Source organism: Arvicanthis niloticus, chromosome 15 (genome assembly GCF_011762505.2).
Source record: "Arvicanthis niloticus isolate mArvNil1 chromosome 15, mArvNil1.pat.X, whole genome shotgun sequence".
NCBI lineage: Eukaryota > Metazoa > Chordata > Mammalia > Rodentia > Muridae > Arvicanthis > Arvicanthis niloticus.
In genome coordinates this window covers 25,648,190-25,676,118 of record NC_047672.1, presented here as the reverse complement: position 1 = coordinate 25,676,118, position 27,929 = coordinate 25,648,190, and the positions used below count along the sequence as shown (strand labels likewise).

The 27,929-nt window shown below is 40.9% G+C and overlaps 1 protein-coding gene across 2 annotated transcripts in view; it reads left to right on the top strand.

Annotated features, from left to right (window-relative positions):
• The first annotated feature begins 296 nt into the window (after positions 1–296).
• Positions 297–27,929, top strand: part of Trim24 (tripartite motif containing 24) — a 95,628-nt gene continuing 67,995 nt past the window's right edge. For both annotated transcript variants that reach the window (XM_034519114.2, XM_034519113.2), the window contains exon 1: positions 297–1,039. In XM_034519114.2, coding sequence (XP_034375005.1) covers positions 679–1,039 — 361 coding nt within the window. In that variant the 5' untranslated portion in view covers positions 297–678. The remainder of the gene's footprint in view (positions 1,040–27,929) is intronic.

The window sequence follows — 27,929 nt, the reverse complement described above, 5'->3', positions numbered from 1 at the left end:
AAGTCTCCAGTAGTAAACACAGTTTTCCAAGCAGTTTTCTTAATTAATCAGGTTGGGTAGACTAAGTATAGCCCCGCCCCATAGGCGGGGCCATAGCGGCGGGCGGACCCCGATGCCTGCTCTGGCTCCTTAACAAATGATTCCTTTACAATCTTCAGCAGACAGACACAGACACACACACAGCGAGCCAATCAACGGCCGCGGCCCTCGCGTCCGGAGCGGGGCTAGCCCCGCCCACTCCCAACCTCCCGCGGGGGCCGTCCGAGCCTCGCGGGCTCCCGCAGGCCCCGCCCCCTGGGCAGGCTCGGCGGTCATTGGATGGCGCTCAGCTCGCAGTCGCCGCGGTTGCTGGGAGAGGGAGGTGGGGGCGGGGCCCTCGGTGGTCCAAGGGGCCCGAGAGAAAGGCTGCTAGGCGCGGGCGGGCGCGCTGGGCGGAATCGAGCGTCTCGGTGGCGGTTTGCCTGGCGGCCCGCGCGGCGGCGTCGCGGTGCGGGAACCGGTCCCGGTTGACAGCTCCGCGTCTTCCGGCCGCGCCACTCGGGAGGTGGCTTCCTCTCTGCGCTCCCTCCGCCAGTCCGCGCGGCCTCGGAGGAGAAGCGGGAGGCGGCGGCAGCGGAGGTCGTCGGGGGCGGCGGGCGGTGAGCGCGCTCCCGCTTCCCCGGCGGCGGCCGCAGGACAATGGAGGTGGCTGTAGAGAAGGCGGCGGCTCCGGCCGGGGCCCCCGCAGCGGCGCCGCCGAGCGGGGAGAATGAGGCCGAGAGCCGGCAGGGCCCGGACTCGGAGAGCGGCGGCGAGGCGTCCCGGCTCAACCTGTTGGACACTTGCGCCGTGTGCCACCAGAACATCCAGAGCCGGGTGCCCAAGCTGCTGCCCTGCCTGCACTCATTCTGCCAACGCTGCTTGCCCGCGCCCCAGCGCTACCTCATGCTGACGGCGCCCGCGCTGGGCTCAGCAGAGACCCCTCCACCCGCACCCGTCCCCGTCCCCGCCCCCGCCCCGGGCTCTCCGGCCGGTGGTCCTTCGCCATTCGCTACCCAAGGTGAGAGGGGTCCGCGAGGTGGCGGGCGCGACCCGCTGTCACGCGGCTGGGGAGGGGGTGAAATGGGCGCGTGCTGGCCGAGCGACTCGGCGGTTCCTCACTTTTGCGGAGCTCTGACGGTTGTGGCGAGTTAGCAGCTCCCCGCTGCCTCCGCGAAGCTTTGTCCGGGTGCATATGATCCGGATCAGCTCGTGTACACCCGGGTTATGCGAGCCGGAGAGGGGGAGGGATGGAGATGAAGTGATGGGGATTTTCTTTGATGATTAATTGCAGATTGGCTGCCGTCTGTTTCGAATTTCGTGCGTTCCGGGCTTTTTACCTTAATGAGTTTCCTTTCTATCCCCTCCGTTGGGGACAAAGGAACCGGGAGACGGAGTTTTGTTGTCTGCTGCTTTTGGAGATTTTATTTTGAACGATTCGATAAAGGATAGAAAGTAAATAGACTTCCAAAGTGTTTTGTACGCAGTAGTTGGAAGTTACTTTCTCTTTTGTGGTGTTATTGGGTAATTAGTTTTTGACAGGTAGTTTTCATTGCTTATGTTAACAGGTTTAAAGCATTTAAAGTGATTTGAAGTGCAGTAATTATTTCTGGGAGAACGCTTGAAGTTTTTAACTTTTAATACTGCAAATATTTGGGCAAATTGATGTCTTTAAAATACGAAGAAACTGAGGAAGGGAAATCTTTTTCTATTGCTTCGTGGTTTTTGTTTGTTGGTATGTTTTGTTTGGCTTATGTAGCAGCCCAGACTTGTCCACAGCTAGCAATCTTCCCGCCTCAGCCTCTTTAGAGTAAAGATAACAGGCATGAGCCATCATCACACCTACTGACCAGTCACTTTTAACATCTCTTTTAAAGGGAATAACTGTTTTGAGTTAATTTGTTAAGTAATTACATTAGGTCAGGATGCGATTGCTGGCTTGGATTGTTGACTTAGATGCACTTAGTTCTATCTTACAGCAGTCTTTAGACATAGGAAACTATTTTCCATAGGTCTCTATTGTTCCAGGAAGCCCACCAGAGAGAGACCACTCAGTCTATAGCCAAATGAAAGTATTCCAGCCAGCTGGTTTACATTCAGGTATCCAGTTTGCAAATATAATCCAGTGGTTTTTAACCCGTGGATCCAGATCCCTTGAGAGGGTGGAATGAACCTTTCACAGGAGTCACATATCAGATATCCTGCATACTAGATATTTACATTATGATTCATAACAGTAGCAAAATTGCCATTATGATGTACCAAAGAAAATAATTTTATGGTGGAGGGGGGGTCACAACAACACAAGGAAGTGTGTATTAAAGGGTGGCAGCACTAAGATTAAGAACCTCAGATCTTTAGAGCAAGGGGCTTTTTTTTGTCTTGGTTTTTGTTTTTTGTTGTTTTTGTTTTGTTTTGTTTGAAATAAGGGTTTCTCTGTGTAACAGCTCTGGCTGTATTGAAGTTTGCTCTGTAGAACAGGCTCACCTACAAGTCACAGAGATCCACCTGCCTCTGCCTCCGTAGTGCTGGGATTAAATTTGCACACCACCACTGCCTTGCAAGGGGCTTACAGAGGCAAAAGCCACATCCTGTTATCTTGCTATGAAGTTGCAAGTTGGAGGTTTTGTGCAAGCAAGCAGTTTAACAGAAGCTAAGATAAGCAGTTAGCTGAAGGGGAAGGTTAGCACAAGTAGTCAATTTAAGAGACGTCAAGATAAATTAGTTAGAGCATCTTGACATTGGATTCTTAGATTTTTGGTAATTTTCCACAAGATTCTTTATCAAGGAAGCCAGACTTTAGTCAAACCTTAAATGGTCTCAGCAAAAATATAAGATAGAGGAACATTTGTGCTGTCTTACCCTGTTATATTATCTAATTGGTTCTATGGGCAAGAGTCAAATAGTTGATTTGTGCTGTTCTGGGGGCATGGTTGGTTCTAAGGATTAGAAGCTTAACTAAGTTTATTCTCTGTTTGATATATTGGGCACCCAGTTGAGAATGCAGGGGTCAACCATTAGCTGGATCAGAGGTGAGAGAGGGCAGGATTCCTTTCACAATCTGGTCAATGCTGTGGCAAGTTCCTGACAAGCCTGTGAGGACTTGAGAAGGGAATGATTAGACATTTTTGCTTGGTGAATAGCTTGTAGTTTGGGGAGGATGGGAAATGGTCTCCCAAACATAATTTCAAAAAGGAGTAATCCCCTCCTGGTAAGGAGTACATTGGGTCCTGAGCAGGAGAGGAAGTTGATCTAATTCTTGTCAGTTTCCAGTACCAATTTGATCACAGTCTCTTAAAGAGTTTTATCCATCCTTTTTGCCTGACCTGGGCTCTGTTCTAAACATTCAATGCAATTTCCAATTAATACCTTTGTCAGAATTTGAGACACTTTAGTTGTTGTAGAGGAGTTTTAATCCAGCAACATGGGTGCTCTGGCAAGGGATCAATCACATGCAAGGATAAGATCCACCTGGTATGTAGACACATCAAACACCTTTAATTCCTCTGGCTGGAATATAGACAGGTCCTTAGTACATACCTATGATCCTTCTGGCTGGAATACAGATACATCTTTAGTACACCACTTTTAATCCCAAACAATGACCTCTAATTGAGAAGCAGACAAAGTGATACATCAAAGATTGACAGAATGAATCAGAGATAAGATACAACCCAACTCTCACAAGAGACAGGAAAGAAAGGTTACTTAAAGAGCAGTGAGGGAGAGAGGGGATTGAATTCAGTTCAGTTCAATGCACTTTAGTTTATGAAATTTAGAGGTAGTCTTTCTAAGCAGAGAAATTCAGTCAGAAGCCAATTTGAATCAGTCAGCTTGGAAATGAATTTAAGCTAGAACAGCTGAGTTGAACCAGCAGCTATCCAGAAAAAGCTTCAGAAAAAAGCTAGAAAGGATGAATTTATTCGTCAGCAAGTCTCAGCAGCTGAAACAGTATAGGCCTAGGATAGCAGACAGAGGCTGGAAGCTGAAGGCTTCAAGGTCCATACTCATGGAAGATTAGGTTGAATGGAGGCTAGAAGCTTTCAGGCTTAGGCCTAGGGAGTTAGAAATGCTCTGGACTCAGTTCAGGCCATGTATTCCTAAAGCTTGGGTATGGCTTTCATCCCATCCCTTTGTCTGAGGAAATAAAAATGGCTTTTACATTTTTATGGTGTGAAGGCAGTCGGACCCAAAAGCTAGAAACAGTCTAAACCTAAGATTTCCTCAAGAAATTTCATAATAACTTTTGGAGCACTCTCTGTTTGGGTGGGGTAGATCTCTCTCCATCCTAAAATGTCTACAAACACCAGTAAAATATTATGGACTTTATTTCAGTAAAGTCCAACTCCCATTTTTCCCCCCAGGCCCATTTTCCTCAATCCTGGATCCCTTGTGGATCTTTGCTCCTTGGTTGGGTTTGCCTCAGTACAGGTGGCACATCTAAAGGTGGTATCTCTAATTAGACTTTTGAATTTGGAACATAATACTTGGGTCTGAGGAGTCCAACAGTTTTCTTGGCTCCTAGATGTGTGGCTTGGTGGAGATCTCTCACTAGTCACTTTCTACAACTCACGGGAGGATGGGTCTGTATCCAACAGCATCTCTGTTCTTTATCCTGTGTTCTTGTTTCACCCAGCCAACCTCCCCTGGTGTACATTCTAAGTGGTTCATGAGCTGGGCTGTGGCAGGGCTACCACAACTTGGAGAGGCCCCACTGATTCTAGGGCTGCTTCCCAAGTGACCCTAGTTAACTCTGGCTTCTGGGGAGTTCCCTTTTTTGAATTCTTTCCAATGAATATTGGCCATCCTTTTGTATAACCAGATAAGCTTCTAGTATGGCTAAGATTCCATCTGTTTTTGATTACTTTTCCTGCTAATGTTAGCAATTCTGTTTCTCTGTATGAGCCCCATGGACCTGTGCCATGGTAAAAACATATTGCTGATCATTGTATTTGATGATAGTATTGTCTTTTTCCTAGTAGAGTGCTTGATGATAGTGTTGTCTTTCCCCCAGTAGAGTGCTTGGGTCAAAGCTAAAATCTCAGCTCCTTGAGGTGAGGTTCTCCCTGCTTAAAGACTGTAAAAGTAATTTATCTTTCTACATAACTGTCAACTTAAACTTACTGCTGATAATCTCATCCTTTCTCAGAGTTCTTTCGGAACTCTGGCTGGCTGGTTCAACTCAGCTGTTCTGGCTTGAACTCCTTCAAGCTCACTGATTCAATCTGGCTTTTCTCACCTTTTCACTGAATTGCTCTGCTTGACCTCAAACTAAGTCTGGTAGTTTCTTTTGATCTTCTGCTTCCTTATTCTCTGGTTTCAACTGCCTCTGCTGACCTGCATTGAATTGTGTGACCTCAACTCCACTGATGCACAGAACTCCCAACTCAACTGAACTTTACTCATTGAACTGACTGAACAGAACTGGCTGACTAGAACTCAGGAGATCTGCATGCCTCTGTTCTGAGTGCTGGGATTAAAGGCATGTACATTCATGCCTGGACCTGAGCTTTTCTTTCCCTGAAACTTGCTCTATACCAGGCTGGCTTTGAACTCAGAGATATGCTTGCTTCTATCTCCTAGGATTAAAGGTGTGTCTGTATTCCAGCCAGAGCAGCCTTGTTGCTGGATTGAAATTCCTGTACAAAAGATTGTGCATAGATAATCTTATTTTCGGTCACAACTGCTACTCCTGCATACCTGATTCCATCTTGAATAAAACTGCTTCCATACCTCATTTGGTATCACCAGTGGGGTGTTAGTCAGATCATTCTTGATAGACTAGGTCATTAACTGCAAACAGTCTGCAGAGGTTCCATGAGATCATCGTCCTTCAGCAGGCTTGGCAGGGTTGAGGGCTGGCATCTTGTGGAACCAAATGCAGGGTTGCTCTAGTAGCAGGGCTTGGTATTGATTCCCTCATTCCACCCCAGCATTAGACATCCATCTTTCAGGTATCCCCCTCAAGAGGGCCTCAAAAGAGCTGTCAGGAACAGTCTTGCCCTGATGGTAATTTGTCAGCTTGCTTTTTTTTTTTTTTTTTTTTTTTTTTTTTTTTTTTTTTTTTTTTTTTTTTTTTTTTTTTATCAGCAAGGTGGAGGCAGCTATGGCCTTTATATGTGCTGTCCATCTGACTGTTAGTGAGTCAAGTCTCTTGGACAGATAGGCCACCAGTCTTTTTCTGAGTCTCAGGGTTTGTGTGAGGACCCCTGGAGAATGCCTCTGGCTTCATCCACATACAAGTGAAATGGCTTAGTAATATGTGGAAGGGCCAGGGCAGATACCAGGGCTCTTTTCAAGGCTTTGAAGAAGGCCCCCTGCTTAGTCTCAGTCCATTCCAAAGGCTCTATACCCCCTGGCATAGAAGGGCTTTGCTATCTATGCAAATCCCATCTCCATAATAACTCCATCTCCATAATAACTCCATAATAACTCCATCTCCAGCAATAACTAACTGCCCTCAGGAATTTCCATACTTGTTTTTTCAGTGATTTGCAGGATGGCTGAAATACAATCATAGGAAAGCATGAGTTTTCCTTCCTCTAGGTTGTAGCCTAGGTAGGTGACCTGAGAGAAGCACAGTTGAACCTTCTTGACTGAGACTTTGTACCCTGGGGCTTGGAGGGATTCTAAAAGGCCTTCTTGGCTCTCTCTTCTTCAGTGGTCAAAGATAGGATGAGGTCATTTACATACTGGAGCAGGTTGCTCTGGAAACTTTCTAAATAATTTCCAAAAGTTGAGACTTATTCATTCCTTCAAATCCTTCTAATTTCTGCAGCTTTCTCCTTATGTCTGGGGTAAACTATGTGACAAAGGTAATATTAGTAGATTACTGTTTTTCAGGGGCATCTAGATGTATGGAGTAAACACCTGATATGCCTCACAGACCTTTTCCAGAAACTCAGCAGGCAATTCATTATCAGGTCCTTGAATATTCTGACTTGGCTTGGATAAGTTGGTAGGTTTTCTGGCTGCCACTTTTAATCTTCCCACTGATGCTTAGCAAAAAGTGTCTAACGCATTCTCCTTGTATTTATTGATATTAGAATTTCAACTGGGTTGGGTGTATGGGTAGGTTCACTCTGTTTGGGCCTTTGTGTTGGGAAGTGTCCTGCGCCCCCACCCCAACCCCAGCCCCAGAGCCAATCTATCCAGCCAGATTTTGGGTGTCTTTGGCTATAAACAGGGTGGCTAGGAGCTCCTGGCAATCATCAGAAGTCAGCTGATGTGTATAAAGTCTTCAGTAGGCTGATAAGGGCTTGGGGTCTCTCCTAAAAGGGAGGGTTTTGGCTGTTCCAATTATAATATAAGTCACTGGTGGACAAAAGGACTACTTCTCTTTTCTCCTCCTCCCTCTCTCTGGTCTGTAACACGGTCCTCATGCTTCTCTCAAGGGGAGAATGAATGATGGTCTAATAGCTCAGACAAAGCCTGTAGCCAGAGGCACTCTGCATATTATAGGGAAAGAAGGGACCAGGTGCAGTAGAGTTAGCCTCCTGGCCTCCCCTTGGGGAGGACCATTTTCTCTAGCTCTGCTTGTATTTCCCATTGGTCCAGTCAGAACATAAGGAGGTGGAATGTCCATCTCTTCTGGATAAATTAGCTGGGGTATTTTGACCTTAGGTTCCTAGAATAGAGTTTAGTGATTTTCCTCTGGTAATTCCCTCAAGGTAATCCTTGTCAAACCTAAAGTGGCCTCAGCAAGAATAAAAATGGAGGAACCTCTGCACTGTGAGTTGCTTTGTCACAAATACTTGAGTTTATGCTGTTGCTATTCATAATAAATCACCTTTTTGTCTCTAATCTTTGAGTTGCCATTGATCATCATAAGAAACTCACTATCTGTGAAACTTGAGATACTTTATTAGGTTGCAGGTAAGGTGGAATCTCATAGTAGTTTGTCTCAAAGGGGCTTGTTTGCTGGAAAGGTAATGTAGGTGTAACCTAAATCTTATTTCTTGTTTGTTTTTTGAGACAGGATTTCACTATGTAACTTTGGGTGACCTCTGCCTCTTGAGTGCTTGGTTCAAAGGCATGCTTTATCAGGCTCAAATAAATCCTAGTTCTTAATTGCAGGAATGCTCAAGTTGCTGCTGAGGAGTAAACCTTGTAAATATACAGCACACACTGCCATGAAGTTCCCAGTTTTAACTCTTAGATGTAGTTCAGTATTTATCTTCATTCCCCTCCCCCAGGTTCTCCTTAATGCATATGAATTGTTTTGCCTTCCTACATGCATGCATGCATGTATGTATGTATGTATGTATGTATAACACATGTGCACCTAGTGCTCACAGATGCAAAGTGTGTCAGATTCCCTGGAATTTAAGTTACGGATGTGAGCTGCCAAGACCCAGGTTCTCTGCAAGAGCACGGAGAGCACTTCTAACCACTGGACCAACTCTTTAGCTCTGTTAAGTTGTCTTGTACAGGAGGCCTTAACATTTAATTTTACTTTGTGTGTGAGGGTTTTACCTGCATGTATATATGTGTACTGCATGAGTCCCTGGTACCCTTGAGGCCAGAAGGGGAGTTGGATCCTCAGAAATTGGAGTTAGCTAGTTAATGTGGGTGCTGTCGGTGGTTTGAACTGCTGACCACCACTCTAACTCCAGTAGCCCTCCTTATCCAAAAGGTTCATCAAAGTCCCTTAATAAAGTTTTTTATGTAACCTGTATACAGCCTGGTGGTTTTTAGTTCTCTCTAGATAATAATACCTAATACAACCTAAATGCTGTAAAAGTTAATCTCATTAATATAGTTTGTGGGGATAATGAAAAAAAAATCTACAGATTAGGTAGTTTTTCTCATCTGCAGTTGGTTGAATCCACGTGTTCAACCTACAGTGTGATATTATAGTATTTACGTAATCTTAAATGATTAACTACTTTTTATATTTATTATGTGTTTGTGCTCATGCGTAGACTTGAGAGTCATAGTGGGTGTGTAGAGAGGTTAGAGGGAGGTTTTTCTGAAGTTCTTTTCTCCATATGGGTTCCAGGGTTCAAACTTGGGTCATTTGGCTTGATGGCAAGCACCTTTTTTCCCTGCTGAACCATCTTACTGATCCTGTAATGGATTTTTGTAACCACCTATGTTCAGAATTTTTCATAATTCTAGAAATAAAACTTAAGTGCCTAATCTTGACACTTAGACTTGAGTGAGTGAGAATATGGGTAAAGGAAATTCTGGTACTCGTTTCTGAGACAAGTTTTAAGTTCCAGACTTCACTTGCAATTTTTTTTTTAACTTTTCTGATATATTATAAAGTTAAAAGAAAACATTTAGATCAAAATGTAATCTTTTTATACTAAGAAAAAGTCATATGAACCTCTGCATAAAGGGTTAAAGTTACTTCTTTGAGGTAAATTCTTTCTAACCCAGGCTGCCTTTGGTTGGATCTGTAGTGACTAATCTTCTTGCCTCAGCCTCACACCTGCTAGTATCACAGACGTGAGCCATTATATAGTGTGTGTGTGTGTGTGTGTGTGTGTGTGTGTGTGAGAGAGAGAGAGAGGGGGGGGGGGAGGAGAGAATGAGAATTTGGGGAGAAGTGTGCATGCGCACATTTGCAATAAGGTTTACTTGGTCATCCCCATTCTTCTCATGAGTTTGTGAGTGCAAGCATCATGAGTCAAACAGTATCTATTGGGTAAATGGGTAATTGAGATGCAGAGTCACGAATCTGAGGGTATATAGCCTAAGCTGGCCTCAAGTTCTTTATCCTTTTGCATCTACCTCCCAAGTGCTGACATAAGAATGTCAGGATCATAGTTTTACTAAATAAATGCATGTCAACTTAAAACATACAAGTAGCAGGAGTAAGGGCTGGAGAGATGGCTCAATCATTGAGAGTGCTGGCTACTCTTTCAGAGGACCTGGGATCAATTCCCAGGACCTGTAAAGCAGTTCACAAAGGTCTTTTATTCCAGCTGCAGGGGATCTGATGCTACTTTCTGGCTTCTGCAGATACTGTGTACATGTGGTACAGAGACATGCAGCCAGAACACCCATACACATAAAAGTTAGTATTTTAAAAAGTAGCAGCAGTAAACATTACACAGATTTATTACCATTATAATTACTTCTCTAGAACCTTCATCCAAATTGCTTTTCCAAGGCCATTCCTTAGAAAATAAGGATAATAGTCTTGACTATCCTTTGTTTTCTTTTTTATTAACATTTATTTTTTTATTGGATATTTTATTTACATTTCCCCCATTTCCCCTCCCTAGAAAACCCCTATCCTATACCCTCCTTTTCTTTTTGCTTTTATACAATTTTTTAAATGTTAACCAATGGCTTTATAAATTTGGTAATGCTCAATATCAATCAGAAGTGTAACCTAATACCCAACCTAGATATATCAACTATCTTTGACTGGCAGAGACATGTGAACATCTGCCTCCATGTCTGGCCCCCTTCTCTCTTTTTCTCTCATCACCTAGCTCCTCCTCTCCTCCTCTCCTTACTCCTCCCACCTTAGCTCCTCCTACATACCACCCTTCCTGTTAAAATAAAACTTTTCTCTCAAAATACAGTTAGAGCATAACTATGCCAATTTATGTCAGTAAGGTGCAAGATAGACCTAATACCCAGTCCATCATTTTGTTGACTAAGTAGAACCTCTGTCATCTCTCCTAAATAAAAGACTTAGTTCTGAACCGGTTTTTTTTTTTTTTTTTCCCCTTGGCTTTAGAATGGATGTCAGCTGAAAACCATCCTCTCAAATCTTTTCTCTCAAAGTAAATAGCAAGGATTGGCTATGAGACTATAAGTTTTCAACCCCATCAGAAATCTGGAATGACTGAGTTAGCTGAAATTATGGGAAGCACAAAGGATAGCTTCTAAAACATAGTCAATTTATAGAGACCACTGAACACATGGACAGTCCCTATACTACAGAACATTGGAGCATCTGATCTTCAGCCTTCTGGCCCAAGATCATCTGACAGACCTAGTGATGCAGAATTATTAAGGGCTGATTACTCTGTCTTGGCAGATATAATCAGTCGACTATTCTGCAAGTGTGTTCTTTTCTGGACAGTGATTTGTCTATAGATGGAAAGAGACAACTCTTGCCTAGTGGCTGACTCACCACAATTGGAATAATTCCAAAGATGCTCAATTTCTTCTTAGAATCCAAGACAGGAAGCTGTCAGGAGCAGACAGGTCTCTAATCAAAATGAACATTAATACAGAAATGTTTGTAACGTCAATTCTGTGGATTTCTGATGTTTTGAAAACCAACTATTTATGTAAGGCAATCTGGACTGTCTGTTATCTCCTCTCAGCTATTTCTAAAGAAAATATAGAAAACACCCTAACAATAAACTCAAAGCCATGAATTTGCTATAGGCCCTTAACTCACAGGCTAACCATCTCAAATAAGTTAAAAAAGTTAAAGAAGGACTGGGTCTAAGCCTTGTATTCCTAAATGTGTTATACAGGCACAATGCCTATGAAAGTAACAATATTCATCTCACTTTTATATTAATAAGAAGCTCGTACCAATGAAAACCTTAAATTTGAAATCAAAGTAAATTTTGTACCATTTAAGAAATTATAACTTCATCTTAATAACAATTACATATATTTCTACCAGTAGGTTATGGCTACGCAATAAATCCTAGCTAATCCTCCCTATTCCACCAAAACCACTACTTTTCCCTAGAAAGACAGCCCAATATTAACCACCTCAGTCCCCAAGCCCAGGGAATAGGGGCACCGACTCTTCATTAACTTCTTCAAGCTGATTATGGGTGTTGAGTATCCTTTGTTTTCAAACAGGGTCCCTCAGTAGATAACCTGGCCTCAAATTTGTGGTAGTCGTTCTGTTTCTGTCTCTCAAGTGCTAGGGTTTACAGCACCTGTCTCACTGAAATTTTCTTAGTATCCAGTTGTTTTATGTAGGAAAATAAAGTTAAGATTCCCGCCCCCCCGGAATATTAGCTTGGATAACTAATTTCTTAGAGTAATGTTAACATGGTGATATGTTGTCCAGCCAGAGTAGTAAACTATTAAGAGCTACTTCTAAAGAATAAAAGGCACATGTTTGATAGGGGTCAAATTATTTGTCTAGGAATAGTAAAATACAAGAACTCAGTTTGTGTTCTTTTTTCTTAGTTTTGCTAGTTTTGTTTAGAAGATTTTGTACTCATTTTAAAATTATGTGTATGTATGAATGTGTGTGAATGTGTACCATGTGTCTGTGTGTGCTGTGGAGGCCAGAAGAAGCTGTCAGGTCCCGGCGGTCCTGGGAACCACACTCTGAAAGAACAGCAGATGCTTTTAACAGCTGAGCGTCTCCCTTCCACCCCATCACTGTTCTCCCACCTCCAAGACCTTCATTTAATTTTGCAGTGTTGGAGATTAAACCCAGGGTCTCTTGAATGAATGGCAGGCTAGTATTTTGCTACTTAGTTGTGCAGCAGCCCTCCCAGTTTTGTTAACTGGTGGTCTACAATATAGGCCAACAATGTCACATTGACCCTATATAGCATGTGTTTGTATCACATTGTCCCTGTAACGTAGTTAATAAGTTTAGCGGCATCATGTTTTATACATCACCAGTTTACTTCTTTTCTCAGGGTTTCTTTTCTTGATCCATCATTTTCGTTAGATGTTTCTCTTGTCCAGTGCATTTTTTAGGTGGATACTTTTCTTCTTGTTGAAAGATAAGAACAAAAATCTTGCCCTAATTCTAATTCTGGGTCCTCTCATTGACTAGTAGGATATATCTTCCCTAGGCCAAAATGCTTTTTAGCAACAAAAAAGCATCTTTTAAATTAAAAAAATTGATTGTTTGAAGTTCTAAATACACCTTTAGTATGTGAATAAATATATCTACATTCCCCTTTCTCTTTATATAAATTTAAGAGTGATATATATTTATCTTTTAGATCATGAAGGACACTACTACTTATTTTGAAACTTTATACCTTAGTATGTGGATAAATATGTATATATTCCCCTTTCTCTTTATATAAATGTAAGGTTGATGTGTATTTATCTTTTAGATCATTAAGGACACTACTACTATTTATTAAGGAAAAAATCTACTATGTATCTTTTTTTAAAAGTCATTTTGAATTTCAGACTGCCATTTGCAAGTGGCTTTTTCTTATCAGCAGAGTATCCCAGCCTGACTTCATTGTTTAGACCAAGGTCACAGAGATATCTGCCTGAGTGCTGGGATTAAAGTTGTGTGTTGCCACCACCCTGCTCAAATATTTTACCCCATTTCTAAATCTAATTGTTACTCTTTAGAAAACAACAAATTTGAATTATATCGATACTCTGAATTTACTTAGAATCTTAAAAAAAATTTCTTATGTTTTTGTAATACTATACCAAGAAATCATTTCTATTTAAATTGCTATACAGTTAACATAACCTGCTTTGCACTTCTCTAGGCAGCAATGGTCTGTGTCTGTGTCCTTGTGTCCTTGAGTGTGAGCATTGCTAATTCTGTTTTCTATTTTGTTGATATCATCATTTTTATTCTGTGTAGTTAAAACTGACACCATAGCTAGGCACAGGTTTGCAGCATTTAAAGGCCTCAGTCTGACAAAGCCTGGGCTCTTCTTCCTTAATCAGCTCCCTTCCATGGGCCAGATAGGCAGGGGTGTGTGTGTGTGTGTGTGTGTGTGTGTGTGTGTGTGTATTATTCCCTGACATCATCTGCACTGTTTTTCTGCACATCTTTCTTTCTTAGTGTTGTTTATGTCAGCACATGGTTTCAGAAGGTCTTCCTTTCTTAAGGAGATCTTTCCTGAATAATGTTTATTCATGTTGATAGACTCCTCAGCTTTTCTTCTCTTAGGGAAACAAAAACAAAACCTCTTCCCCAAAGCAACACATTTTCTTGCTTTCATTCTGAAATTATGACATCCCTATAATATATAGGCTGGTTCTATTCCTGGCAACTGATGAAGTGTCTGTCTGTGTGTGTGTGTGTGTGTGTGTGTGTGTGTGTGTGTGTGTGTGTGTGTGTGTGTGTGTGTCTGTCTCTCTCTCTCTCTCTCTCTCTCTCCTTTCAGAATCAATTCAGAAACTTTTCTACACAGGTCTTTAATTTTTAACTCTGTGGGCTAAAAATATCCATTCTAAGACATCATCTCTCTATATAAGAATTTCTATGAGAGAATGAGTAGAAGGCAAAATAACCAAACTACAATCCAGCTTGGGATCCAAGAGATCCACATGTGCATCCCATAATTCTCTTTCTATCAGAGTCAATTCTCTCTCAGCCTCAGCTGATAATTTTTGTAGACTATTTAAGTCCTTATCTCCTTGTAAGGTTTGAAATAAATTACTTAACTCTTGAGTAGTTAGTCTAGTTGTGGACTATAGCCAATTAATATCTCCCAGCAACTTTTGAAAATCATCAAGGGTTTGTATTGATCTCTCCAGATTTGTACTTTTCTGTGGTTGAATTTTCTATAAACCTAGCTCATATCCTAGGTAGTAGATAGAATCTCTTCTCTGTATTTTTGCAGGAACAACTTGAACTCCCCAGCAAGGCATAACTCTCTTTACTTAATCAAATATCATTTCTGAGATTGAAGAAATGTTAATCTGTGTTTTCCATTGCTGCAACAAATCACATCCCCATAAATTCATGGCTATATTAGTCACATACGGTTTTAAGTTTTCTATTTGACCTTCTGGCCCTATGCACTTAAGCCATCTCACACTTGTTTTACCTGAGATAAAGTTCCAACTCTTTGAAACTGAATATTTACCTCCTGAAGAGTCCAATCTGGAAGCCAAGGTTTTGATGAAATTATTGTTATACCTGCTCCTATGTCTACCATACCTTCAATTTCAATATCATTTATAAATATTTTTAGTTTTGGCCTCCGATCTTCTATAGCAGTTTGCCAAAATACTTGTTTTCTGTTTTCATCTACTAAAGTTGCTCTGACTTCGGCATCTGGGCCATTAATGGCTATATCCAGAGCAGTGCTATTAATTGCTTTCTTATTTTTCATAAGTGATTAGTTGTAGCAGTAAATAGTTAATCTGCTCTGAGCTCTGCACACTGTGTACCCACCTAACTAAGAGCTCTGGATTCACAAGTGAAACACACACACACAACACACATGTCAGCTTACTTTTTAATATGCCTAACTAGCTCAATGTCTGGGTACACACTCCCCTCTGGATTCCTGAGTTAATATTTTCTAAATCTATTTTTTATCTTTGGTTCCCCAGACTCAAATGGGGGAGTGGCACCAATTCCCTGGATTCTTACATGTTGGTGGGCCTTTAATTCTGATCTCTTCCCCCCACCCCCCACCCCCCACCCCCCCCCCGTCATCCCAATTCTTCCTGCTCTTCTTCCCCCTTGGTTTGGGGACAGGGACCCTCAGCATCTGGAAGCACAGCTTTTGGGAGTCGAATTAAGACAAAGCATTGGAATTAATCCTCACCAATTAGTGATATTTGGGTCCTACCTGATGCTTCTCCCCTCCCCCCATGTTTCTTCTTCTTAGCATACTTTGACACTATTTTTTGAATTATTTTTTGTAGTCTACACTAGCCTGGAGCTGTTTAGCCAAAAATGTTCTCCAATTGTCTATGTAGCCAAGAATCGCTCTGAACTCCATCTCTTGCCTCCTGCATGCTGAGACTGGTTATGAACACACATGTAGGTGCTGCTGTTAAATGGTGAGCCAGCCCTCCAGCCCACCACACTGCCTGGCACAGCAAGGGAAGTGACAGTAACTTTGACAAAGATAATTAAGGGAACAACCAGTGTTTCTCTGTCACTTAGATGCTCAAAATTTCAAATTTCTTCCTGTAACTTGCTCCCTTTTTCATGTGTTATTTCTGTATTTTCTCTTTTTTATCATTTTTATTCATACATTAATGGCACAGGTTAATAGGCTTCTCTTTGATATCCCCATGCCTACATATATCTTTCATTGGTTTTGGTGGTTTTAGCACAGGATCTTGTATTGCCCAGGCTGGTCTTGAACTGTTGTGTGAATTCAAGTGAACCCACTCATCTCAGTCTCCCAAATACCTAAGACTAGAGCTTACTCCACTGTGTCCAACTCAGTTTTTTTGTTTGTTTGTTTGTTTGTTTTGTTGTTGTTGTTTTTTTTTTGTGTGTGTGTGTGTGTGTGTGTGTTACTGCTTTTGAGATCTTAAAGCTCTCTGGTAGTCCAGGCTAGCCTCAGACTCCCTATAAAGAAGAGGATGACCTTGAACTTCTGAGCCTTCTGACCTGTCTGTGCCTGGTATTAACACCCAGTTCTTTGTTTTGTTTTGCTGGTTTTGTTTTTGAATGCTTTTTCCAAACACATGCATAGTAGGTAGTAAGCATCCCTAATGGAGCTAACTTTAACTTCCCCTCTTGCCCTGCATTTTCAATGTACACTAAGGAAGTGTCTTCAGAATGAGATGGGCTAGGAGTTGAACTCAGTGGTAGGAAACTTGTATAACATACAGCCTGTGTTTGAGCTATAGTGCTTTAGGTATGAGATGATAAGTAGATCATTGCTGGGCGGTGGTGGCTCACGCCTTTAATCCCAGCACTTGGGAGGCAGAGGCAGGCCTGGTCTACAAAGTGAGTTCCAGGACAGCCAGAGCTACACAGAGAAACCCTGTCTCGAAAAACCAAAAAAAAAAAAAAAAAAAAAAGTAGATCATTATACTCACATGAAAAAGAATGCTACATTTCATATATGCTATGACGAAAATATTCTGATGATATGAGTTGAGGCTGCCACAAACTCTAATGGTTGCTTTGTGTGGTTTAGATTGAAATTTTTAAAAATGCCTTCATAATGTTCAACTTACCAAGCACTACAGTTGCTCTGAAGTTACAGGTCTTTATATACTGTAGTCCCTATCTTTTTTCCCCAAACACCCAATTATCATTTATATGTGGTTGGATAAATAGGTCTATGTAAGTTAATTTTTTTCTTAACTAAAATGACTTGAAATTTAAGATTATGAGTAGCCATTTCTAATCCTCTGCCATAAGATCTGTAATCTCAGTTCATACAGAAGTCGGATGCGGAGGCTGCTTACAAAAGCCCATCGATTTTAGCAGCCTTGAAAGTCCCTACGTTGCTAGATACAGAATACATATACAACCATCAACAGTGATTGTGGTAGGAAGTAATGGGACATTCTTGTGATGCTTGCAGTTGGAGACTAAAGCAAGAATGCTGAGTTCAAGACCACCCTGGGCCTTTTTTCTTTTTTTTGTCCCCCCCTCCCCCCGCAAAAGAAAAAGTGAAGCAAGATGACTCAGTGGGTAAAGGTTTTTGTCATGTAAGCCTGGCATCCTGAAATCAGTCTGCAGACCCACAATGGAAGAAGAGAACTAATTACTGAGAGCTGCCCTCTGACTTCCACATGTGAGCCATGGTATGCACATGCTTCTCCCACCCAATAATAAGTAAAACATTTAAAAAGTGACTTTGAATTCCTGTAACAACATATATACTGTTCTTCTATTTGAGTGTTTACTCAAGGTTGGGCTCATGACATGTATCCACCAGTTTTGAATAGTAAGAAGCTGAGCCCAGAGGTATCAGAGCTTCTCATAGATGATAGCCTGGAATTCCTGGAAATTAAACATGCAGTTAGCTGATAAGGAAATCTGTGTTCTGTAGAAAGCTGTAACCGTTGCTGTGCAATTTTGGTTTTGATTTCTTAGGATTGGGTTTCCTTATGTTCTGGCTTTTCTGGAACTCACTCTGTATAGTAGTCTGGCTTTGAGCTCAGAGATCTGCCTGCCTCTGCCTCCCAAGTACTGAGATTAAAGGCATTCTCTACAACTAATTCCTGGCTGGCATCTGACTTTGTACTTTGTAGTATCAGTTATATGGAGCTGATAAGATTGCTTTTCCATCAGCCTTGGATTTCTTTAAATCCTTGACCTTATTCTAGCTATGAAAAAGATAATACTTGTCTACAGGCATAGCAGCATTAATGAAAGAGCCAGCACCTCCTAGGCACTTAACAATCTCACTGTAAGATCATTAGCAGTGACTAACAGGAGAATTGGGACCAAGAATTTCAAAACTAGAAAGACTCTTTGAAATATATTGCCATTCTTGTTTAGGAACTGTTGCGGTGGGAGTCGCCACACAGACCACTCAGAAACTCATCTGTCAAACAGGGCTGGTTCATTGAATGCACACTCCAAGACTGATCAATCAGGGGCGCAGTCCAGACTCTTCTAAAAAGTTCTATAGAACTTTTGAGCCTGAAATTCAAACATTGGTGCCAAGTTATTCCACCAATCAGGATTTAGGGATAGGGGACACAACTGGTTATAACTCCAGCTCCAGGGACTTTGCCCTTTTCTGTACTCTGTAGACAGAAAAAGAAAAACAAGGTTGGTTACATGGCAATCAGTGTAAATGCATGTTTGCGTTGAGGGTGAGAGACAGGCAGTGAAAGACTGTGAGAAAGAGAGAAATGAAAAGAAAGAAAGAAAAGCAAGATTGGTAACATGACAGTCATGTAAATGCATGTTTGTGGTGGGGGTTAGGTAGGTAGTAGAAACCGATTGGGGACGGGTTTAATCAGCTAGTCTATGGGAGGCAAAAGATGTCTGTGGAAAGTTCATAGAACCGCTAGGAGAAGTTTACCTCACACAAAGGAATGGGATAAGTAAAACAAGACCAGAAGTCTTGAAAAGGATTTCTTAATTTATTTCTGTTTTTATAAACCACAAGCTTTTCACTAACATTTAAATGGAAGAAGAAAGGATCCATTGAGGCAAACTATTGAGCATAAAAAGGAGATTTGAGTGGTGAAGCTTTTAGGTAGACTGGAGGGATTTATTCAGGGGATGAGTGGAAGGCCTGGGAGTTTGGGTAGAGGTGATTGGTTTGTTGTACTCGGGAGAGAGGCTAGAAATGCTGGGAGAAAGTCTTTGGCTTTAGAGTAAAGAAAGCCTTTGTGTTTTGAGCCCCCACCTATTTCTCTTTCGAGTAGGAAGTGAAATCCTGATGGAATGTAAACAGAAATGGAACACGGTTTGAGGACTGGAGTTTCGCAGTTGATTAGTAAAGGTAGTATTACTCCAGGTTGTGGCTAGCATTGGAAATTATCCCAATACTTTTCTTCCTTCTAATACTATCCAGTGTCAGGAAGCGTTAAAGTGTGTTTCAAAATTTTACTGTGGGTCTGAAATTTAGGAGTTTGGTGTAGATCATAAGTCAATGTTTATTGAACTGAAAAACAGTTGGTTTTTATTGTGACATAAGCAAGCCTCTGATCTCATTAAGGATTTGATAACAAACTGTTTAAAAGTGTTATTAACATGTTTTTTAAAATTTGGTTTGCTTTGGCAGAAATGAGGATTAAACTCATTGTATTCTACCACTTAATTACACCCCCAGACCCTGGGTTTTTTTCCAAATACAATGTGGGAAAAGAAAAGGTATGCTTTTTCTTTAAGAACTCAGACAGGCTTAGTGAACTGATCCACTTGAGATAGTTACAACCATGCTAATTAAGCCAATAAGAGTAGAAGAGTCCTTTAATAATGATGAGACCAGGAGTAGCCGAACACCTGCAAAATGTCTCTTGGTGCCTAAGCTCTGGGTTACACCATTTTTAAAGAAGGGGAAGGAAGAAGATGAAGAGAGGAGGAGAAAGAGGAGGAGGAAGAGACCACTGTTCTGAGAGGGGTTGGAAAAACCTTGTAACATCTGTCTTTTTGCAGAGCTTAGCAATATTTTCCAGACACAACACAATTATTTTTGATTTGTACTTCCTATAGTTAATTTTAGTTTGTTTTAGCTTACACAAACATTAATTATTTGGTTAATACATCTGGACTATGGTCAGGGTCACTGATAATCCCAAGAGCATTGCCAAGGGGGGTGTAGCTTTTGGGGAGTGGGGGAAAGTGGAAGACTGAGAAGTGTCTAGGAGGGCACAATGAAGTCAATACAAGACAAGACGGCATTACCTTAGTCACTTCACTTATCAGTAAAGATCTGTAAATGATTGCCTCTAGGGGAAGAAGACTTCTGAAGTCAAAGTACATTATTATTTTTTAAAATTACACTTGTGTGTGCACAAGCCAACACATGCATGTAGAGGTTAGAGGATAGCCTATGGTTTCTGACCTGTGGATCTGGGGAATCAGACACAGGCCATCAGGCTTGATGACAAGTCCTATTAATCACTGACCCATCTTTTAAAAATCATTTCATAAATAACAGCTTTTGTGAGGCTTGATCTCCTGTCCGAGTGATCTATAGGCCTGTTTGGGTGATTTCCCCCTCCTTTTATTTGTTTACATCTCAAATGCTGTTTCCCCTCCCAGTCCCTCTCTCACTGAGTCCCTTCCCCCCCCCCCCCCCCCATCCTCTCTTCCCTTCACTTCTCAGAGGGTAGGATGCCCTCCCTCCTGGATCCACCCCCTAGCACATCAAGTCTCTGGCAGATTAGGTGTATCTTTTCCCACTGAAGCCAGACAGGTTTGTATGCTACTAGGGATGGGCTCATTCCAGCCCATGTATATTCTTTGGTTGCTGGCTCAGATTTGGATGTAGGTATCTGCTTCTGTTTCAGTCCACTGATGAGTGGAGCCTCTCAGAGGAGGTGGCCTCTTTAGGTTCCATGTCCTTACTGTTAGACATTTCAGCTAAGGTCACCTTCATTGACTCCTGGGAACTTCCTTTCTCCCAGGTCTCTGGGACTTCTTAGAGATTTTTCCCTATCTACACCCCGTGCAGCTGCAGATTTTCATTCATTCTACTGATCCACTAGGCCTCTTTCCTGTCTCTCCTCATTCCTGATCCTGCCTCCCTATTACCCTCTCTCTGTTCTCCCTTCGCTCTTCCTCCTATGACTATTTGCCCTTCTAAGTGTGATTCAAGCACCCTTGCTTAGGCCTCCTTGTTTAACTTCTTAGAGTTTGTTGGGTGTATTCTGGGTATTCTGTGCTTTATGGCTCATAACCACTTACCAATAAGTACATACTGAAGTGGAAACTTAAGGATTCTTTGGAAAGTCAGGTGCATTGGATGGTGTTTTGCTGCGGCAAACATGTGAGGGATTGTTTTCCTAAAGTGGACACAGATGAAAGGACATTTTGCTAAAACAAGCATATGAAAGGACATGTGATCAAGGATTCTTTGCTAACAATGCACATGTATTGGTCTGGCTTACATTGCGTAATTGAGCTCCAGTCATCAGGACTCCACAGAGAAATGCCCAAAAAACTTCTGGTGCTGTGCTGCGGCTTCTTGCCACTTCCATGGACTCAGGTCAATAGATAGAGTGATGTCAGCTGAGACAGACTAAAATGCTGAGACAAGACCCGTGGAGGACTCGTGATGTTTAGAGGGAATAAATAGGACTCAACAGCCTGGGAGAGAAGCTTGAGGCTTGCCAGTAGAGGTAGCTGTGCAACACTTGGTGGTCTTCACTTCAGTGAGAGAGCCACAGCTGAGAACCTCTCCTGGCATTCCTCTGGTCCTGGTCCTTTCTGCTGACTCATGCTGAGGCCTGGTTGTTCCTGCTAGATTGTGCCACTGCTGCAGCTATCTTACCGCTACTGAACTAGACTGCTGGTATATCTTTGAAGTGTTTGTGAGTGGATTGAGCTGCCTCTGCTGACCAGTGAACTGAATTGTTGACTTCCTGACAAGAGAGATGGGATTTCCTTCTAGAAATCTAGAAGCCATTTCTAAACAGGTTCACTTCCCCCTTATCCTTTCTTTTCTACTACCTCTGGTGGGTGGTGGGCTAGAAGGGAGGTTAAAGCATTTAAGAACCATCATTAAAAATAGGCTTTGAAAAAAATTAAAGTTACAGCATACCTGTTCTTTAGGATCTGGGTTACCTCACTCAGGATATTTTCTAGTTCCATATTTTTTTTTTTTTGTTTGTTTTTTGTTTTTTAGAGACAGGGTTTCTCTGTGTAGTCCTGGCTGTCCTGGAACTCACGCTGTAGACCAGGCTGGCCTCAAACTCAGAAATCCACCTGCCTCCCAAGTGCTGGGATCAAAGGCATGCACCACCACCGCCCGGCTCTAGTTCCATTTCTTTGCCTGCAAAATTTATGCTGTTTTTGTTTTTCCATAGCTGTATTCCATCCACGTTTTCTGTATCCATTCTTCAGTTGAGGGGCATTTGGGTTATTTTCATTTTCTGACTTACAGATAAAGCTGCTATGAACATAGTGAAGCACACAAGTTCTTTAAGTGCTTCTTGGCCTGGCCATTCAAGATTTCCTCTGTTGAGAATGCTCTATTTAGTTCTGCCCCATTTTTTTTTTTTTTTTTTTTTTTAATTTTGGCTTTTCGAGACAGGATTTCTCTGTATAGCCCTGGCTGTCCTGGAACTCACTCTGTAGACCAGGCTGGCCTCAAACTCAGAAATCCGCCTGCCTCTGCCCCATTTTTTAATTGGGTTATTTGATTTATTGGAGTTTAACTTCTTGAGTTCTTTATATATTTTGGATATTAGCCCTCTGTCAGACATAGGGTTAGTGAAGATGTTTTCCCAATCTGTAGGCTGCCATTTTGTCCTTTGCCTTACAGAAATGTTTCAGTGTCATGATGTCAAATTTAGCATTAATTGTTGATCTTAGGGCTTGAGCCATTAGTGTTCTGTTCAGGAAATTGTCTCCTATATCAGTGTATTCAAGGCTATTTCCCACTTCTATTAGATTCAGCATATCTGGTTTTATGTTGAGGTCCTTGATCCATTTGAACTTGAGTTTTGTGCAAGGTGATAAATATGGATGTATTTGTATTCTTCTATAAGCAGACATCCAATTAGACCAGCACCATTTGTTGGAGATGCTTTCTTTTTTCCATTGTATGGTTTTGGCTTCTTTGGTGAAAATCTAGTGTCCATAGGTATGTGGGTTTATTTCTGGGTTTTTGGTTCTATTCCATTGAGCAACCTGTCTGTTTCTACACCAATTCCATGCAGTTTTTTTTTTTTTTACCACTGTTGCTCTATAGTACTGCTTGAGGTCTGGAATGGTGATTCTTCCAAAGGTTCTTTTGTTGTTCAGGATTGTTTTGGCTATCCTGGGTTTTTTGTTTTCCCCAAATAAAGTTGGAATTTTGATGGGGATTGCATTAAATCTGATTACATTTGGTAAGATGGCCATTTTTACTATGTTAATCCTTCCTACCCATGAGAATGGGAGATCTTTCCATATTCTGATATTTTCTTTAATTTCTTTCTTCAATAATTTCTTTCTCTGCCCATTTATCATTTGTATAAAGGAGGGGCTACTGATTTCTTTGAGTTAATTTTACATTCAGCCACTTTGCTGAAGGTGTTTATATCAGGTATAGGAGTTCTCTGGTAGAATTTTGGGGATTGCTTATGTATACTATCATATTGTCTGTGAATAGTGATACCTTGAGTTCTTCCTTTCCAACTTGTATTCCCTTGATCTCCCTTTGTTGTCTTAATGCTCTAACTAGAACTTCAAGAACAATATTGAATAAATAGGGGGAATGTGGACAACCTTGTCCCTGATTTTAATGGAATTGCTTTAAGTTTCTCTCCATTTAATCTGATGTAGGCTATTGGTTTGCTGTATATTGCTTTTTATTATATTTAGTTATGTGCCTTGAATCCCTGATTTCTCTACAACTTTTAACATGAAGGGTTGCTAGATTTGTCAAAGGCTTTTCAGCATCTAATGAGATGATCATGTGATTTTTGTCTTTCAGATTGTTTATAGAGTAGATTATGTTGATGGTTCATATAATGAACCATCCTTGCATCCCTGGGATGAAGACTACTTGATTGTAGTGAATGATATTTTTGATGTGTTCTTGGATTTTTCAAGAATTTGATTATTTTTGTGTTGATGTTCATAAGTAAAATTGGTTCCAAGTTCTCTTTCTTTGTTGAGTTTTTGTGTGGTTTCCGTATTAGGGTGACTGTGGCTTCTTAGAATGAGTTTGGCAGTGTTTCTTCTGTTTCTATTTTGTGGAATAGTTTGAGAAGTATTGATATTAGCTCTTCAAACGTCTGGTAAATTCTGCCCTAAATAAAACCTTCTGGTCTTGGACCTTTTTTGGTTGGGAGTCTTTTAATGACTGTTTGTGTTTCTTTAGGGATTGTGCAACTGCTTAGATAGTTTACCTGAACTTGACTTAACTTTGGTATGTGATATCTGTCTAGAAATTCATCCATTTCATTTAGATTTTCCAGTTTCCTGGAGTACAGGCTTTTGAAGTAAGACCTAATGATATTTTTTTGAATTTCCTTGGTTTCTGTTGTTATGCCTCCCTTTTCATTTCTGATTTTGTTAATTTGGATACTGTCTCTGTGCCTTTTCTTTAGTTTAAGCTATGGGTTTGTCTGTTTTGTTGATTCCCCACCCCCTCAGCCCCCAGGACAAGCTCTTGGTTTTGTTGATTCTTTGTATTGTTCTCTTTGTTTCTAATTGATTGATTTCAGCCCTGAGTTTGATTATTTCCTGTTGTCTACTTCTCTTGGGTGTGTTTGCTTCTTTTTGTTTTAGAGTTTTCAGGTAGACCATGAAGTTTTTAGTATGAGATCTATTCAAATTCTTTATGAATGTACTTAGTGGTATTTTTTCTTTTAGCAATGCTTTCATTGTATCCCATAAGTTTGGGTGTGTTGTGCCTTCATTTTTATTGAACTCTAGAAAGTCTTTAATTTCTTTATTTCTTCCCTGACCAAGTTATCATTGAGTAGAGAGTCATTCAGTTTCCATGAATATGTGGGCTTTCTCTTGTGTCTGTTGTTGTTGAAGTTCAGCCTTAATAGATGCTGAGTTGATAGGATACAAGGGGTTATTTCAATCTTGTATCTGTGGAGGTTTCCTTTGTGCCAGATTACATGGTTGATTTTTGAGACGGTTCTGTGAGATGCTGAGAAGAAAGTATATTATTTTCTTTTGAGATGAAAGTTTCTATAAATATCTGTCAAATCCATTTGGTTCATAATATTTGTTAGCTTCACTGTGTTTCTTTTTACTTTGTGTTTCAATGAAAACTGAAACCTGTCCACTGATGAGAGCAGGATGTTGAAGTCCCCCACTATTGTTATGTGGTGTTTAATGTGTGCTTTGAGCTTTAGTAAAGTTTCTTTGACAAACGTCGATGCTCTTAAATTTGGGGCATAGATGTTCAGAATTGAGACATCATCTTGATGGATTTTTCTTTTGATGAGTACGAAGTGTCCTTCCCTATTTCTTTTGATAACTTTTAGTTGAAAGTCTATTTTATTGGGTATTAGAATGGCTACCGCAGCTTGTTTCTTGGGTCCATTTGCTTGAAAAATCTTTTTCTAGCCCTTTACTCTGAGGTAGTGTCTATTTTTGCTGCTGAGTTGTGTTTCTTGTATATAGAAGAATGATCGATCCTGTTTACATATCCAGTCTTGTTAACCTTTGTCTTTTTATCAGTGAATTGAGTCCATTGATGTTGAGAGATATTAATGGCCAATGTTTATTAGTTCCAGTTATTTTGATGTTGGAGGTGTTACTGAGTATGTGTGATTCGTCTTCTTTCGGTGGTTTTGCTATTAGTTGATTAATTTCTTGTGGGGTTTTTTTTTTTTTTTTTTTTTTTTTTTTTTGTGCACTTACCCTCTTTGTGTTGGAGTTTTACTTCTATTATCCTCTGTAGATCTGGAGTACTTGAAGGATGTTGTTTAAATTAGTTTTTGTCATAGAATATCTTATTCTCTCCATCTGTGGTGATTGAGGGTTTTACTGGGTGTAGTAGTCTGGACTTACATTTGTGTTCTCTTGGAGTACACGACATCTCTCCAGGATCTTCTGGTTTTTAGAGTCTCTTGAGAAGTCAGGTGTAATTCTGATGGTTCTGCCTTTATATGTCACCTTGGCTTTTTCCCTTGCAGCTTTTAATATTCTTTCTTTGTTTTGTATAATTTTGTTCTATATGTGGCAGAATTTTCTTTACTGGTCCAATTTATTTGATGTTCTGTAAGCTTCTTATATGTTTATAGACACCTCTATTTTTAGGTTAGGGGAGTTTTCTTGTATGATTTTTGTTGAAGATGTTTTCTGGCCCTTTGAACTCAGAATTTTTGCCCTCTTTTATTCCTGTTATTCTAAGGTTTGGTCTTTTCATAGTGTTTCAATTTTCCTGGATGTTTTGAGTTAGAAAGTTTTTCTAACTATACTATTCTTCTATACTTTGTTCGATGTATACTTTCCTCTGTGGTATCTTCTGTGCCTGAGATTCTCTCTTCCATCTCTTGTATTCTTTTAGTGATGCTTGTGTCTGTAGTTGCTGTTCTTTTTCCTAGGTTTCTGTTTGCCTCCATTGTGTTTTCTTTATTGTTTCTGTTTCTATTGGACCATTTTATTGATTTCCTTTGCTATTTTAATTGAATTTTCCTGTATTTCTCTTTAAGAGATTTGTTTCTTTAAGTGTTTTTACCTTTTTGATTGTGTTTTCCTGTATTTCTCTAAGGAAATTATTTATATACTCTTTAAAGGCCTCTATTATCTTCATGAGATGAGATTTGAAGTCACAGTCTTTTTCTTTATAATTATGTTTGGATATCCAGAGCTTGCTATAGTAGGAGAGCTGGGTTCAGATGGTGTCGTATTGGCTTCAGTTATGTTTGACATCTAGTTGACTCTGGTGTTGGTTGGCCTGAGTGTCAGGAGTTGGATGGAACCTCCCAGGAGGCATGTCTCAGATTTGAGCATGCCTCGGAGGCAGACAGAGCTGTGGGATAAGGAGGGTGTGCTGCTCTGTGCCCGCTTCTGGTGCAGGCAGGAACCAGAAGGAAGATGGAGCTCCAGCTGGGCGGGGTAGAGCCCACAACTGCTAGGCTTGCTGGGGTCCTCACAGGTAGGGGTATTGGTAATGGGTTGCTCCATTTCCCCCCCTCCCCTTTTCTATTTATTTATTTATTTTTTTCGAGACAGGGTTTCTCTGTGTAGCCCTGGCTGTCCTGGAACTCACTCTGTAGACCAGGCTGGCCTCGAACTCAGAAATCCGCCTGCCTCTGCCTCCCAAGTGCTGGGATTAAAGACATGCACCACCACTACTCAGCTTCTTTTCTTTTTTAAAACATTCTGTGAGCAGATGACCTAGTGCTTTGGCTCTTAGAATCTTTCTGTTTCTTCATAGTATTTACTGAGCCTTAGTTTTAGGGATTGTTATAGACATAGCAATTGGTGTTGGGCCCATTTGGATAACTTTTAAAGGAAAATGTAGTTGTATGCCTTTGTAATCTCTTTTGACAGTTTAAAACACCATGTTTCCATCTTGCAGAGGTAGAGTTTAGAATTTATTCTTTTTTTTTTCTATCTCCTTTTCTTCTCCCTCCCTGTTTTTTTCTGTTCCTCCCCCACCCCACCCCCCCAAGTTTTCAACTGTGTTACACTGGCTGGCCTTGAACTCACCAAGATCATCCACCTCTGACTACCAAACATCCAGGTTGAAATGGTCTTAAGGCTTTAATGAACATATCTATGAAATTTTACTGTACCAAGAGAACTACTTTTTACCTTTTGGGCAGCAATCCAAAAGTTTGTCAATGTGCTCTGTCTGAGACTTTGTGAAACTAGATAGCATGCATTTACAATGAGGGTGCATTTGACAGTTTTTGAAATGTTGGTGATCCTTTTATCTTTGACCCACAAACCCACTTCTAGGAGTCTATTTTAAAAGCACTTCTGCCACGAGTCTAAAGTGATACGTAGACAGTTACTCACTGTGTCTTCTGAATACAAAAGATTAAAAGTAAGCCATTAGAGGAGAGGCATTGTATAACAGGGATATAATCACCCAATGTGAGTGTGTGGGTGGGAGAAATAACAAAATCAGATCTATAGTATATTTAATGATAGGAAATGAGTCACCCTAATATAGTATATGAGCAGGAGCAAGCTGCAGTGTAGTATATATAGTAGGTAGTTACTTTTTGAGTAAGAA